Here is a 12,147-nt window from a genome sequence, read left to right as displayed (position 1 = left end):
CCTGTTCACCTTCATGTTCAGAAATATTGTAGCAGCCTCATAGAATCTTAGGGTTGGAAGGGAGCTCAGGAGGTCATCTAGTCCAACCCCCTCCTCAAAGCAGGACCAATCCCCAACTAAATCATCCCAGCCAGGGCTTTGTGAAGCCTGACCTTAAAAACTTCTAAGGAAGGAGATTCCACCACCTCCCTAGGTAACGCATTCCAGTGTTTCACCACTCTCCTAGTGAAAAAGTTTTTCCTAATATCCAACCTAAACCTCCCCCACTGCAACTTGAGACCATTACTCCTTGTTCTGTCATCAGCTACCACTGATAACAGTCTAGATCCATCCTCTTTGGAACCCCCTTAATAGAGCTGGTCAAATTGCACTGAAGCCAAAATGCTTTGACTAAGTTTTCATCGGGAAGGGTTTTTGGTTCTTGAGCACACTGGTCAGCAGAGAGCATATGTGCTACATTCACCCTCTGTAACCTGGTGGTTGGAGTGTAAGTCCCAGGTTCAAGTTTCTGCTCTGCCTAATTCAGAGTGACCTGCATTGGAAAATTTTACTCAGAATCAGGCAGAACAGAGGCTTGAAGCTGGTTCTAATACATCCCAGTGCCCTAACCACCAGACTACAGAGTGTGAGTCTTACCCTCAAAAAGCTCAAGTTTTGATTAGAAAGCTGAGACTCTGACTCAGAACATTTTAATGAAAATAAAACTAAGGGCTTGTTTCGGTTCCAGTGCTGAGCTAAAACAAATGTCAAAAGTTGCCACAAAACAGAATCGTCGTCCTCTAAACAGCTCTCCTGATAGGGCCCGCCACTACTCCACCCCGTGCATGAGCAGATGATGTAGCAGAGTAAGGGTTGCCTTATTTTCTCTTATTCCCCTTCATGGGTGCATAAAGCAAGTATAGTCTCCCCCTTAGAGAGATGTTTACCCACCATATATCTCTTAGTTTTTATTGGGGATCTTGAGGCTTAGTGTGTGATCAGAGTTCACTACAATAATATTCAGTTTTAGCTTTATTTGTTTCTTGCCCTTTCATGGATGTAATGCAGAGACGATTTGAGTGAGGTTTAACAAAGCCCGAACTGGGGGAAGCATTCTGTTGAGATAGCCATGAAGACTGAAAGCCTTTGCCAGCTAGTTAGACATGGCCTTCTGTTTAAGCTATTTTCTAAATTGCAAAACCCCGTTCTGCTCATGTAAACCTTTTATATTCAGACATAAAAGCTTTTCAAATAATCCCTCAAATGCCTTGTAGGCAAAACAGTTTAAAGTAACATTCCTTTGGCAGTTTTAGTACTACAGTATTTATTAAGTCTGTTAGACAGCCTTTGTAATTTGTATTAATAGGTTTACATAGAGCTTTCCATTTACAAGGAACAGCACTGACTCTTCTGTGAAATATTCACTGTTAAGCACTAATATAAAAACATTGTACTTATCTTTTGAAGTTACATCTCTCTCCTTTTCTTATCCCTGTTTAAAATTTGAAACTGTCCTCAAAGATGAAGACCTTCAGAGCTAAATAAAGATAGAAGAAGACTAAAATGGAGAGCTGTTAGTTTTGGGGTCTTGATCCTACAATTGTTCAGTCTGCAGAATTCCTGTTGGTTTCAATGAGAATTCTGTACATGGCATGTTGGCTGTTATAGACTTTGGACCTTCGTGTTTTAAAATTTAGCTTGCTGACCTTTGCTTTGAGTTTCATATATGAATGTCACATTTTGAAATACTGCAACTGTGGGATGTTAATTATAGCTCAGTGCCCAGGTATATTTTCATTTGCACAAATATGCCCAAATATACATTTCTGGGAAATACAGTTATAATTCTTTCCCCTTTAGAACCTTACATATTTTGATGTCAGTTTAATAACAGATGTCTAAAAATGAAAATAAAACATTCAAGTGTTTAGAACATAAAAACTTTGACTCTGGCATAAATAGGTTTTACAATGAAGTCGAATCAGTTAGAGAATTAGTTTCTGTCCCAAACGGTTAAAATCCATCAAATTTTAGTGAATTGTTTTTCATATATTTTAGTTTAACATGCTTGGTCTCAGAACTAGAAACTGTTTCTGAAACACACATCAGCAAATTCCATTGTCTGTTTCCTATTAGCTTGATTTCTACTTGCCCAAGTCAAAGGAATGTTCTCCCCTAATATTAACATTCTTTCTTTTGAGAGGAAAAATTACATAATGACTTTTTTTCAATGTCATATGACCTCGTTCATCCAGGTGATTCTTTTAAAAAATGTTCACGGAATTCAGACACTTATAACACTCTTCCTATCCCACTATGTATCTGAAATATACAACACTGTTTTTTTTTTCTGAATTACCAAAAATAAGAGAAAATAGCATGTTATGTAATTTTTCATTTAAACTGTTCATAAAATAGAAGCTGTTACAGAGATACCCATGGTATGGGCAAAGCTTCTGAGGCATATTTAAGTATGTCACTCTTATTTGTTGCTGTTCTTTATACAGACTTATAAAATGGTTTTGGATGTAAGCTACAATCAGATGGGCTGAAGAGGCTTAGAACCCATTTAATTATTTCTCATAATGCACAGTTGGGATTTACAGCCCTTTCACCGTCCATATCATTAAGTCATTTCCAAACATTTTTAAAAAAAATCAAATGTTTTAAAAGTATGGAAAATGCTTAAAATGCATATAATTTTTATAATTTGTAGTTTAATCAAATATATATACATATTGTTGTGCATATCTAAAATGTGCTTTGAAATTCATTTGCATTTCTCTTCTTCCCTTCCCATCATTGTAAGTGAAATGACAATTTTCTGAGTGACTCAGTATCAAAGTTTGCCACTAAATTCTGAAATCTTCCACCCCTGTAGCATTGACACTGTCTGGAATCCTCATCCCTTTAGATGTGATAATGATACTCCAGTGTATTTCCTGTATGATCATTGTGTATATAGGCACCTAACTCCCATTGATTTAAATGAGTTTTAGGCTCCTAAATACCTCTGAGGATCAGGACCACAATGTCTCTTGTCTGCTAGGAATCTCTTTATCTACTCTACACAAATAAATTGGTTAGTCTCTAAGGTGCCACAAGTACTCCTTTTCTTTCTACACAACATGTGAGTCATCCTGGCTGACAAGCCCCTCTGTGAGACAACTGTAATTTTTGTTTGCTATGACATGACCCAGCCAATGTTGTTTTCAATGTGTACGTGTACAATGGTGATTGCTAGGGAACCTGCATATTACCTGATTGCAGTTAGTGTCCTGGGTGATGTGGATCATTTATTCCCTCTTATTTCCCCTTCATTCTTCCACTGTCCATTCAATGCCTACCTCTGCTCTTCCCATAGCTAGACATTAGCAGGCCTCCAAATGATTCTGCTGCTATCATGTTTGGAAGGATAACTACAAAGAACAAAGGTTAGCAGATATAATGCTGCTGAACAATTGAGCAGACCAAAGCTGGCAGAAGTGGCTCTTTCCTGAAGTCCACTATTCCCATTCACTATGAAAAAGCATGGATTGGGGGAATGATGGGGAGGGAGAGGAGGAAGTAAGAAGTCCTCCTCCCTTCTCCCACTTTTCTTTCTCCCACCTCATAGAGCTTTATCTGTGTCTCCTGCTCTTCTTCCTCTACAATCTCTGTCTGGGTAATCTCATAGCCTCACACAACTTAAGCTATATCTCTATATTGATGACTCACAAATGCTAACTCATGCCTCTCTCCCTCCCTACCTGCCTCCCTCCATCAGAACAAGTGTTTCAGTTTGACTTTCTGACATCTCATGGATGCCTTATTTTTCCTCTCAAATTCTTACCTCTAGCCCTATTCTTGATCATTGGGAACAGCGCCGTCATTTTGCTCCAAGTTTGACTCCTTCCCTTCCATTGCCCTTCACATCCAGGCTGTGTCCAATTCCTGTTGCTTCTTCCCCCATAGTATTTCAAGATTAGACCTTCTTTTTCTGTCCAGACTTCTAACAGCTCTTGAGCAGGCCCTTTATTATCTCCCATCTTGTTTACTGAAACCTCTTCTTCTCTAACTCTCTGTGGCTATCACTTGAGGATCTCTCACCCTTAGTGGATAACTCAAGGAAACTTGTAGCATGCAATGTTTGGCTTCCTATAAAACAGTGTAGAAGGATGTCACATTCCAGGATCCAATCCAGACCAGTGGGGGGTTGTCACCTCCTGCCCTGTGATGTGGGGTGCCTCACAATGTTTTGCCGTTGTAGCTCCCAACCTGGGCCACTTACAAACAGCCAAACAGCATGAAGATCATATCCTGAATCTTTGTGTATAGCTGCAGCCCTTGTCCCACAACTCTGACCACAACAGCCTGTCAGCAACACACCAGCCACACTCTGGCTTCCAACAGCCTTGGTTACTACTTGCAGGGTGAACCCAACACTCTCCTGATCCTGAATTTTCCCGAAAATGTGTGTTCTGCAGTGTCCTGTCTCTTCCTGGATAGTTCAGATATTATAGATCCATTGCCCCTTAAGGGGTCAATATCCAACAGTTTGTTACTTTAAACGGAGTTACCAAATAGCTCGGTTAAAACACAATACTGGATTAGTTTTGATTAAAAATGCAACAAGTTTATTTAATTATAAGAGAGATTTTAAGTGAGCATAAGGTATTAGTCAGAAATGGTTACAAGAGAAATGGTTTCTAGTAGCTAAGATTTAACAAACTAGACTCGATTCAAGGTAAAATCCTTACCTCATGTTCCCAGCAACATTTCTGACCAAATTCTCAGGTCAGGATGCCCTTCCCCCTCTGCCCCCCAAAGTCAAAGGGCTGGTTCCTTTGTTGTCTTAGATGGAAGAGAGAGTGAAAACCAAAACTTTTCTCAGAAATGTCTCTCTTCTTGTCTCCTGTTGGAGCTGTTCCACATTGTGTAAATAATTAAATATTCCTTGGGACATCAAGAAAGACACTAAGTCTATAGTGTGGTGGTTAGGGTACTCGGTTGGAATGTGAAAAACTCTGGTTCAATTCTCCCACCTCCCAGGTGAGTGCCCTAACCACTGGGCTATTGGCAGGAATGTGTGTGTGTGTCTCTCTCTCCCACAAACACACGCCTGAAATTTTTTTAAATGTCTCAGTTTTGTTCTGATGCAAAAGAAAACAAATGTAACGCTGCATTGTTTTGCAAAATGGAATTCTTGTTTTCTGACCAACACTACTACTGACTACTACTACCACTAAAGACAATTCACTATTTTTTACATAAGACACCACTTAACAAAACAGGAAAACAGAGTTCACACATACACACACACACACACTTTGTGTGACTATGGCAAGGTAAAATTAGATTGAAACTCTACCACCTGTAGTGCAAGGACTGTGGTTGTGTCCAGATCTTATGTGAGTTTGTAAGGAACTGGGCAGGCTACTTCTATATTTCTTCCCCCTCTTGCTCAAAGACAGGCACAGTCTGGCCCTAAATATTTACCATCAGATCCTTGGTACATTGTAGGTATTCTTTAGTATTGATAGTTTGTATTTGACTGCAAAGTACAGGTATGTGTTCCCAAAGACAAAGTATGTTTCTAAATGTACTTAATAAATTGCATGGTTTTAAATTGGCTGTGTTTTATATCACCTAAGAATTTTGATTATATCCTTTTACAAACTCCGTAATACGGGCTGATCATTTTATGTCTGGAAATCATGCCAAATGCAGGTTTAATAATGCATTGTGTCCCTGTTCAGAACATACGCTACCTAATTACATCAACAGATGCAGTTCCCAGGAGCAATAATAACAATTTAATATAAACATCCAAAACCATAAATCTGTTACACTAATTATACTACTGGGTACTCAGCCACCTGGTAAATCGGATTGTTCCTTTATGAATTAAATTGATGGCTTTCATGAAGAAGAGGCTTTCTTGTCATGCCTTTATACATTTGACTTCAAAAACAGTTATACTTGACACAAAGAATCAGCTTCTACTTTAGCTAGTGATAAGTATTTGTTGATACTAAAATATTCTACACTAATACCTACTGATACCTTTTGAAAGTATCATCAAATTACCTGAAAAGGGGAATTACCAGGAAAAGGAATAGTTTGGGGAAAGCTCCCTTCCAAAATACCACTGTGACCTGAATATTTTTTATTTTTATTTTAAAAAGTCTTCATCTCTTGATTGATTTTTTTTTTTTAGACAGCAAAATCAAACTTTGCCTGAGAGGAATGAAAAATATCAATAAGAAACAAAAATCAAACAGACACTTTAGAAAACTAAAGTTCAGGACTACTTCTTCACCTTACCTTGATAGCATCTCCATAAGTCTCATCTGCTTCCTCTGTTCTGTTCTGTTCAGGTTCATATACCCTACTCCCATTAATGTAGCATTTGAGCACCTTCTAGAGTTAGAAAATTAAACAAGGAGACTCATGTCTGTCAGTTGAAGTTTCTTCTGCATCCTGCTTCTCCTTGTCCTGCCCCCCAGGAGTAGGGGGAGAGGTAATTGCACTTGTAGTGTTTTTAGTTTGTTTGGGGTTTTCTCAGTGAGTTGATGATCTGTGTTAATCTTCGGGAAGGCAAATTAGAAGAAGTACTTCATGGAGCTGGATTAGCACATGGTGAGCTTTGCAGTAGTTCTGATGGAAAGAGTTTCCCAGGCTCAGGCCAATCCCCACTAAAACCCAGTCTGAGAAAAGCTTTACTCTTGGGAAAGACAGTTCCATTTTTCTTGAGGCATGGAACAGCTGAGGATGGTTGAGGGTCCTGAGGATGAGGTGGTCCTTAAGGTGTCCTAGGATCAGACCATTTAGCACTTTGAACATAAGGTTGGGGGCTTTAAACTTACCCTGTTGTTCCAGGGTGAGCAATGCAGAGACTGGAGAGCTGGGGCGGAGTACTGTTAGCAGCCTGTTTTGCTGGGGAGGCACACTGCTACATTCTGCACCAGCTGCAGTTTTTCAAAGGCTGAGGGTTTCCTGCCCAAATAACCTGCAGTGCCATAATCCAGACAGGAGATTATGAAGAGATGTGTATATTATCATTGCTAAGTCACCATCAGCCACAGCATTTGCCTTCATGGCCTCATGCGGCAGAGAATTCCACAGGTTGACTCGGCTGTGCATAAATCCTCTCTCTCTCTCTCGATTCCAGTGCAAAGTGACTAGAATCATTATAAAATCTGAATGGTTTGAGTAAGTAATGGTTTGCACTCACCTAGCACTGATGTAAATGACTTCATAAGGTGTGGGGCTATGGAGAATCAGGCCTCCTGTGTCTTGAATTTATCAGTTTCTCTCTTTTTCAACTACCTTAGCTTTCTCTGCTTTTGCTGCTGGCTCTTCTTATTCATCTTAATGATGCTGACTGCTTTCCTCATCTTTCCCGCATTTAGCATTTTGCAGCATCTTTACTGTTTCTGCTTTCTATGTCTTGGATTTCTTATGTATTAACTAGGGCACTTCTTTGTCAGACCTAAAGAGCTGCTTAAGAGAAACCATTTTCCTAAATACAGTTCAGGGTGATTTTTCCTTTTGCCTTGTTCACATCATGTACTGAAGCGCTTCATACACTGAGAAGAGTTTATTACTTTGGACAGTTGCCAACATTTAGAGCACCAGACTTTCTATTTTCCTGTTAACTTTGCTGCCACTCTGCTTTCATACCATGTATGGTAGTGCTGTTTTCTCAGCAGTTGCACAGAACTCTTTCCTCATTAGTGCTTTGATAGTTTTGTGGTCATCTGTGCCTCCCAAACTCCTAGGTTAAATGCTGTTTGAAACGCTGAATAAATGTTGAGACATCTTTTATCTTGTCCCTATTTCCTCTGAGAACACTGTTTTAACAAGTCAGTGGAATATGGCCATTCTAGAGCCCAAAGGGTTTTAATACTTCCTCCCTTAAGAAAGGTTTCAGAGTAACAGCCGTGTTAGTCTGTATTCGCAAAAAGAAAAGGAGTACTTGTGGCACCTTAGAGACTAACCAATTTATTTGAGCATGAGCTTTCGTGAGCTACAGCTCACTTCATCGGATGCATGCCGTGGAAACTGTAGCAGACTTTATATATACACAGAGAATATGAAACTATTCATGAAGTTTTAAAACAAAATATGGGAACCAAAATAACTGATTCCAGTAGGCCAGTAAAAAAATCTGGATTCCGTTAACTATGGCAGTGGATATAGAACTGCTCTACACAATGTGACTGTGATGGGTTGGATCACAGAAACCCCCTTGGGAGTTGCCAACCGATCTGCCAAGACTACTTCTGCCCCTGATTTCCTGCCGTAGCAGCTTAGGATTTCAGTGCCCTGCCCGGTTTGAGCCAGACCTGCTAGTCTGCTGCAAACCCAGACCCAGGTCTGAACCACGTCCCCTAACAGCTGCAGGCTTAACTGAAAGCAATTTAAGAAGTGTTCCTGCCTTTAACACTCAGATGCCCAACTCCCAATGGGGTCCAAACCCTAAATAAATCCATTTTACCCTGAATAAGGCTTATACGGGGTAAACTCATAAATTTTTCACCCTCTATAACACTGATAGAGGGGTATGCACAGCTGCTCGCCCCCCCCCCCAAGTATTAATACATACTCTGGGTTAATTAATAAGTAAAAAGTGATTTTATTAAATACAGAAAGTAAGATTTAAGTGGTTCCAGGTAGTAACAGACAGAACAAAGTGAATTACCAAGCAAAATAAAACACGCAAATCTATGTCTAGTCAAACTGAATACAGATAAAAATCTCACCAGTTCCAGTAAGCTCTCTTTTACAGACTAGCCTCCTTCTATTCTGGGTCCAGCAAGCACTCACACCCCCTGTAGTTACTGTCCTTTGTTCCAGTTTCTTTCAGGTATCCTTGGGAGTGAAGAGGTTATCTCCTTAGCCAGCTGAAGACAAGATGGAGGGGTCTCCCACAGGCTTAAATAGACTTTCTCTTGTGGGTGGAGACTCCCTCCTCTCTCCTATGCAAAGTCCAGCTCCAGGATGGAGTTTTGGAGTCACCTGGTCAAGTCACATGTCCATGCATGACTCACAGTTTTTACAGGCAGAAACCATTGCCCACATGGCATCTTGAATGTCTCCAGGAAGACTTCTTATGTGGATTGGAGCATTCCAAGATGCATTGTTCTGTAAGTGCTTCTTAATTGGGCACTTAACTTTGCGAATTCCTTTCTCTGGGAACTGACCAAATACTTTACTACAAGGTTATTTAGAAATCAAGCCAGTACATGGCCAATATTCATAATTTCGAATACAAACATGATACATGCATACAAATAGGATTAATAGATTCAGTAGATCAAAACCTTTACATAGATATGTTACATGGCATATGTAACATAGAACATATTCCAGTTATGTCATTTATAGTCATAAGCATATTTCCATAAAGCCTTATGGGGGGCACCGTCACAGTGACATTGTGGTTCCTCCATTTCAAAGGGATGGGCTTGCTTACTTCTAAAAATTCTAAACCTAATTTGAAAATTATAGTAATCCAAAACTGTTCCTCCAGGGTTGTAAATGGAAAAGGTTTTTGATGCTGGAGGTGCTCCCACTCCACGTTCAGTCATGCTATAGTGGATGGGATGCAGTAGTGAGCTCAAAAAGTAGTATGTGTGATTAGTAGTGTTAAATGATGGTGTAGGGGAACATCTAGAGAGAGAATAGTGCAACATGGTGCAGAGTGAGTGAGAGAGACTGCATATGATGCTGAGTGCTGAAGTGAAAGAGTCCTTGTTCTTAGCTTTTACTTTAAACTATTTCACAACTGATGACCACTTACCTTCCACCTTCTCTTTTCTCTCTAAGGCAATGTGATAACTGTAGTCAGTAAGACAATATGGTCCCACTGGTAAATATTGTATTAAGAAATCACACATACTATCTGTGGTTAAGCTTTCAATGGTCCAGTTATTCAATATTCATTTCTTTTCAAAACCTAATAGAATGAATATACATTTATATGTTACTGTGCAATTTTTTTAAACCCATTTCTTGCCTAACTGGCACACATTTCTATCCTGATATTTGAAAAGAGATCATCCACAATCGTACATATTCTTTTTCAATTGAAGTCAACCTTGTGACACTGCAGTATTGAATGACGTAAAATATGGTGTCTATGCATTACATTTCTTGAATACGTTGGGTGTGATTTTATATTACAAAGATATGCTGCAATCTTCATCTTATAAATCATTGTATTTCCAGAAATGATGGTTTGTTAAGAAAATGTTCAGTGTTTTGGATATCTTTCTTTTGTCTCATGCTATAATGTTGATGAAACTTTACCCCATACTTTACCACACCTACTGGAGAAATGATTAAATGTTTGGTGATTTTTACAGGTGGATATTTCTTTTTGAAGTTGTATTTTCATAAATTCATCAGGGAACTTTATATATGTGTGTGTGTGTGTATAAATGTACACATATATAATATAATAGACAAGCCCAGGGTTAAATTCACCTCTTTACAACATATGTAATCAGATCAGAACTGACATTGCCTCATGCTATGGTGGTGTTGGACCTCTAACCAAAAAGGATACAATTAGGACTAACTTCTTTCCCAATAGTCTCTCCCCGCAAACCCCAGGGTTAATAAATCTGTACACGCAAGCTCAGAATTGGGATAGCAGACAAAATCTATAATTTATTTATTTTGACCATTAAAATAGTTTTATATCTCCTAACTTTTTTGTCATATGTAAAATGTTTTGTATCAGACATACTTTATCAGTAGGTACATTGTAAAAAGGCAATAACTGGCCAGTGGTGGAGAAAGTGGTTAGATTTTTAGCCTTTTCAGCATAACATGTGAAGGGCAGATGTTGCGTTATGGCAAGGAATTAGACAAACCCTAAGGAAAATCATGAGTTGTCCTTATCAGGTATTGACCTTGCTTAATGTAAAGCACATCGTTCAAGGCAATGAGAATTGTGTGGTTCTCCATAAGGTCCATTTTTTCATTTGTACTCAGGGATATGATTAAGTATTTCAGCTTTCTGCTTTCTCTCCAGTTATAATCAGCCCATTTAAGAAACCTCAAGAGCTTCTATAGAATCATCAGTATTGTCTTTTGCAGACTCTTCCAGTTCTACTAAAACATTTTTCCATCTTCAGGTAATCTAAGTAGCTACATAAACCAGGATAATCCACTCCTAGTCTGGCTGGATAAAGAGGGTTGAAGAAATGCCTAGCTCATCAAGTTGTGTTGTGTGTGTGTGTGGGGGGGGGGGTTGGTTTGTTTGTTTCTTGCCCACTGAACTGTAACTCTTCCTCCTCTTGGTCAGCCTAAAAGTATAACAAAGATTAATCCACTACATTGTCTATTAAGTTTGATTTCCCTTGGTCCCTTGTTGCATCCTATACTTAGTTTATCATAGAAAGCTTTACACAATCTAGCACAGTTTTAGGATTTGGGGGAGAGTGACATATCAGGATTCAATCCAGATGAGTGGGGGGGCTCTGTCACCCCTGCCCTGTAACCTGGAGTGCCCTGCAATGCCTTACTGCTGTAGCCTCCAATCTGGACTGCTCATAAACAGTCACCAGCATGCAGGTCATTCCAAGATATATGTGTAACTGCAGCCTGCCAGTCACACCCGTGGCTCTCCACCAACCTTGGTTATACTGCAGGGTGATCCCAACATATCCTCCGTTCCAGACTTTCCCCCAGAAATGTATGTTTTTTACTACCCAGCCCTCTTCTGGACAGTCCAAATATATTAAGTCTATTATTCCTTTAAGGGGATAATATACACTAACTTGTTTTCTCAAATGGGGTTACTCAGACACTTCAATTTAAATACACTGGATTAGATAAAACCATCTTATTAGCTACAAAGAGAGAGATTTTTAAGTGAGTACAAATAATGAGGCATAAAGGTCAGAAATAGTTACAAGAAAAATAAAGATAAAATACTTTCTAGGTGCTAACTTAACAAACTATATTTGATTCAAGCAAAATTTCCTTATCACATGCTTCCAGCAAGATTACTGACCAACCTCTTCAGGTTAGGACCTCTCCCCCATAGTCAATGGCTGTTTCCTGTGTCTTCTCAGGTTAAGAGAATGTGATGGACAGGGGGAGAGAGAGGGGTGTGGTATCTTGGGGTGTTTGCCCCTCCTTTTATAGTTTTTAGTCCCTCTTTGAAAAATA

General features: G+C 39.3%; 1 protein-coding gene across 8 annotated transcripts in view; it reads left to right on the top strand.

The window, feature by feature from the left end:
* The window catches only part of ANO4 (anoctamin 4), a 288,922-nt gene that overhangs the window by 142,629 nt on the left and 134,146 nt on the right, over positions 1–12,147 (top strand). The window contains exon 1 of one of the 8 annotated variants that reach the window (XM_073327408.1): positions 9,042–9,110. The exons of the other annotated variants lie outside the window; for them this stretch is intronic. Within the exon in view, the coding sequence (XP_073183509.1) occupies positions 9,099–9,110 (12 nt within the window). The 5' untranslated portion in view covers positions 9,042–9,098. Of the gene's footprint in view, positions 1–9,041; positions 9,111–12,147 lie in introns of those variants that run through there. 8 annotated transcript variants of the gene reach the window in all.

Source organism: Lepidochelys kempii, chromosome 1 (genome assembly GCF_965140265.1).
Source record: "Lepidochelys kempii isolate rLepKem1 chromosome 1, rLepKem1.hap2, whole genome shotgun sequence".
Taxonomy (NCBI): Eukaryota; Metazoa; Chordata; order Testudines; family Cheloniidae; genus Lepidochelys; species Lepidochelys kempii.
The sequence above is the reverse complement of the archived record's forward strand: the minus strand, read 5'-3'. Positions and strand labels throughout refer to the sequence as shown.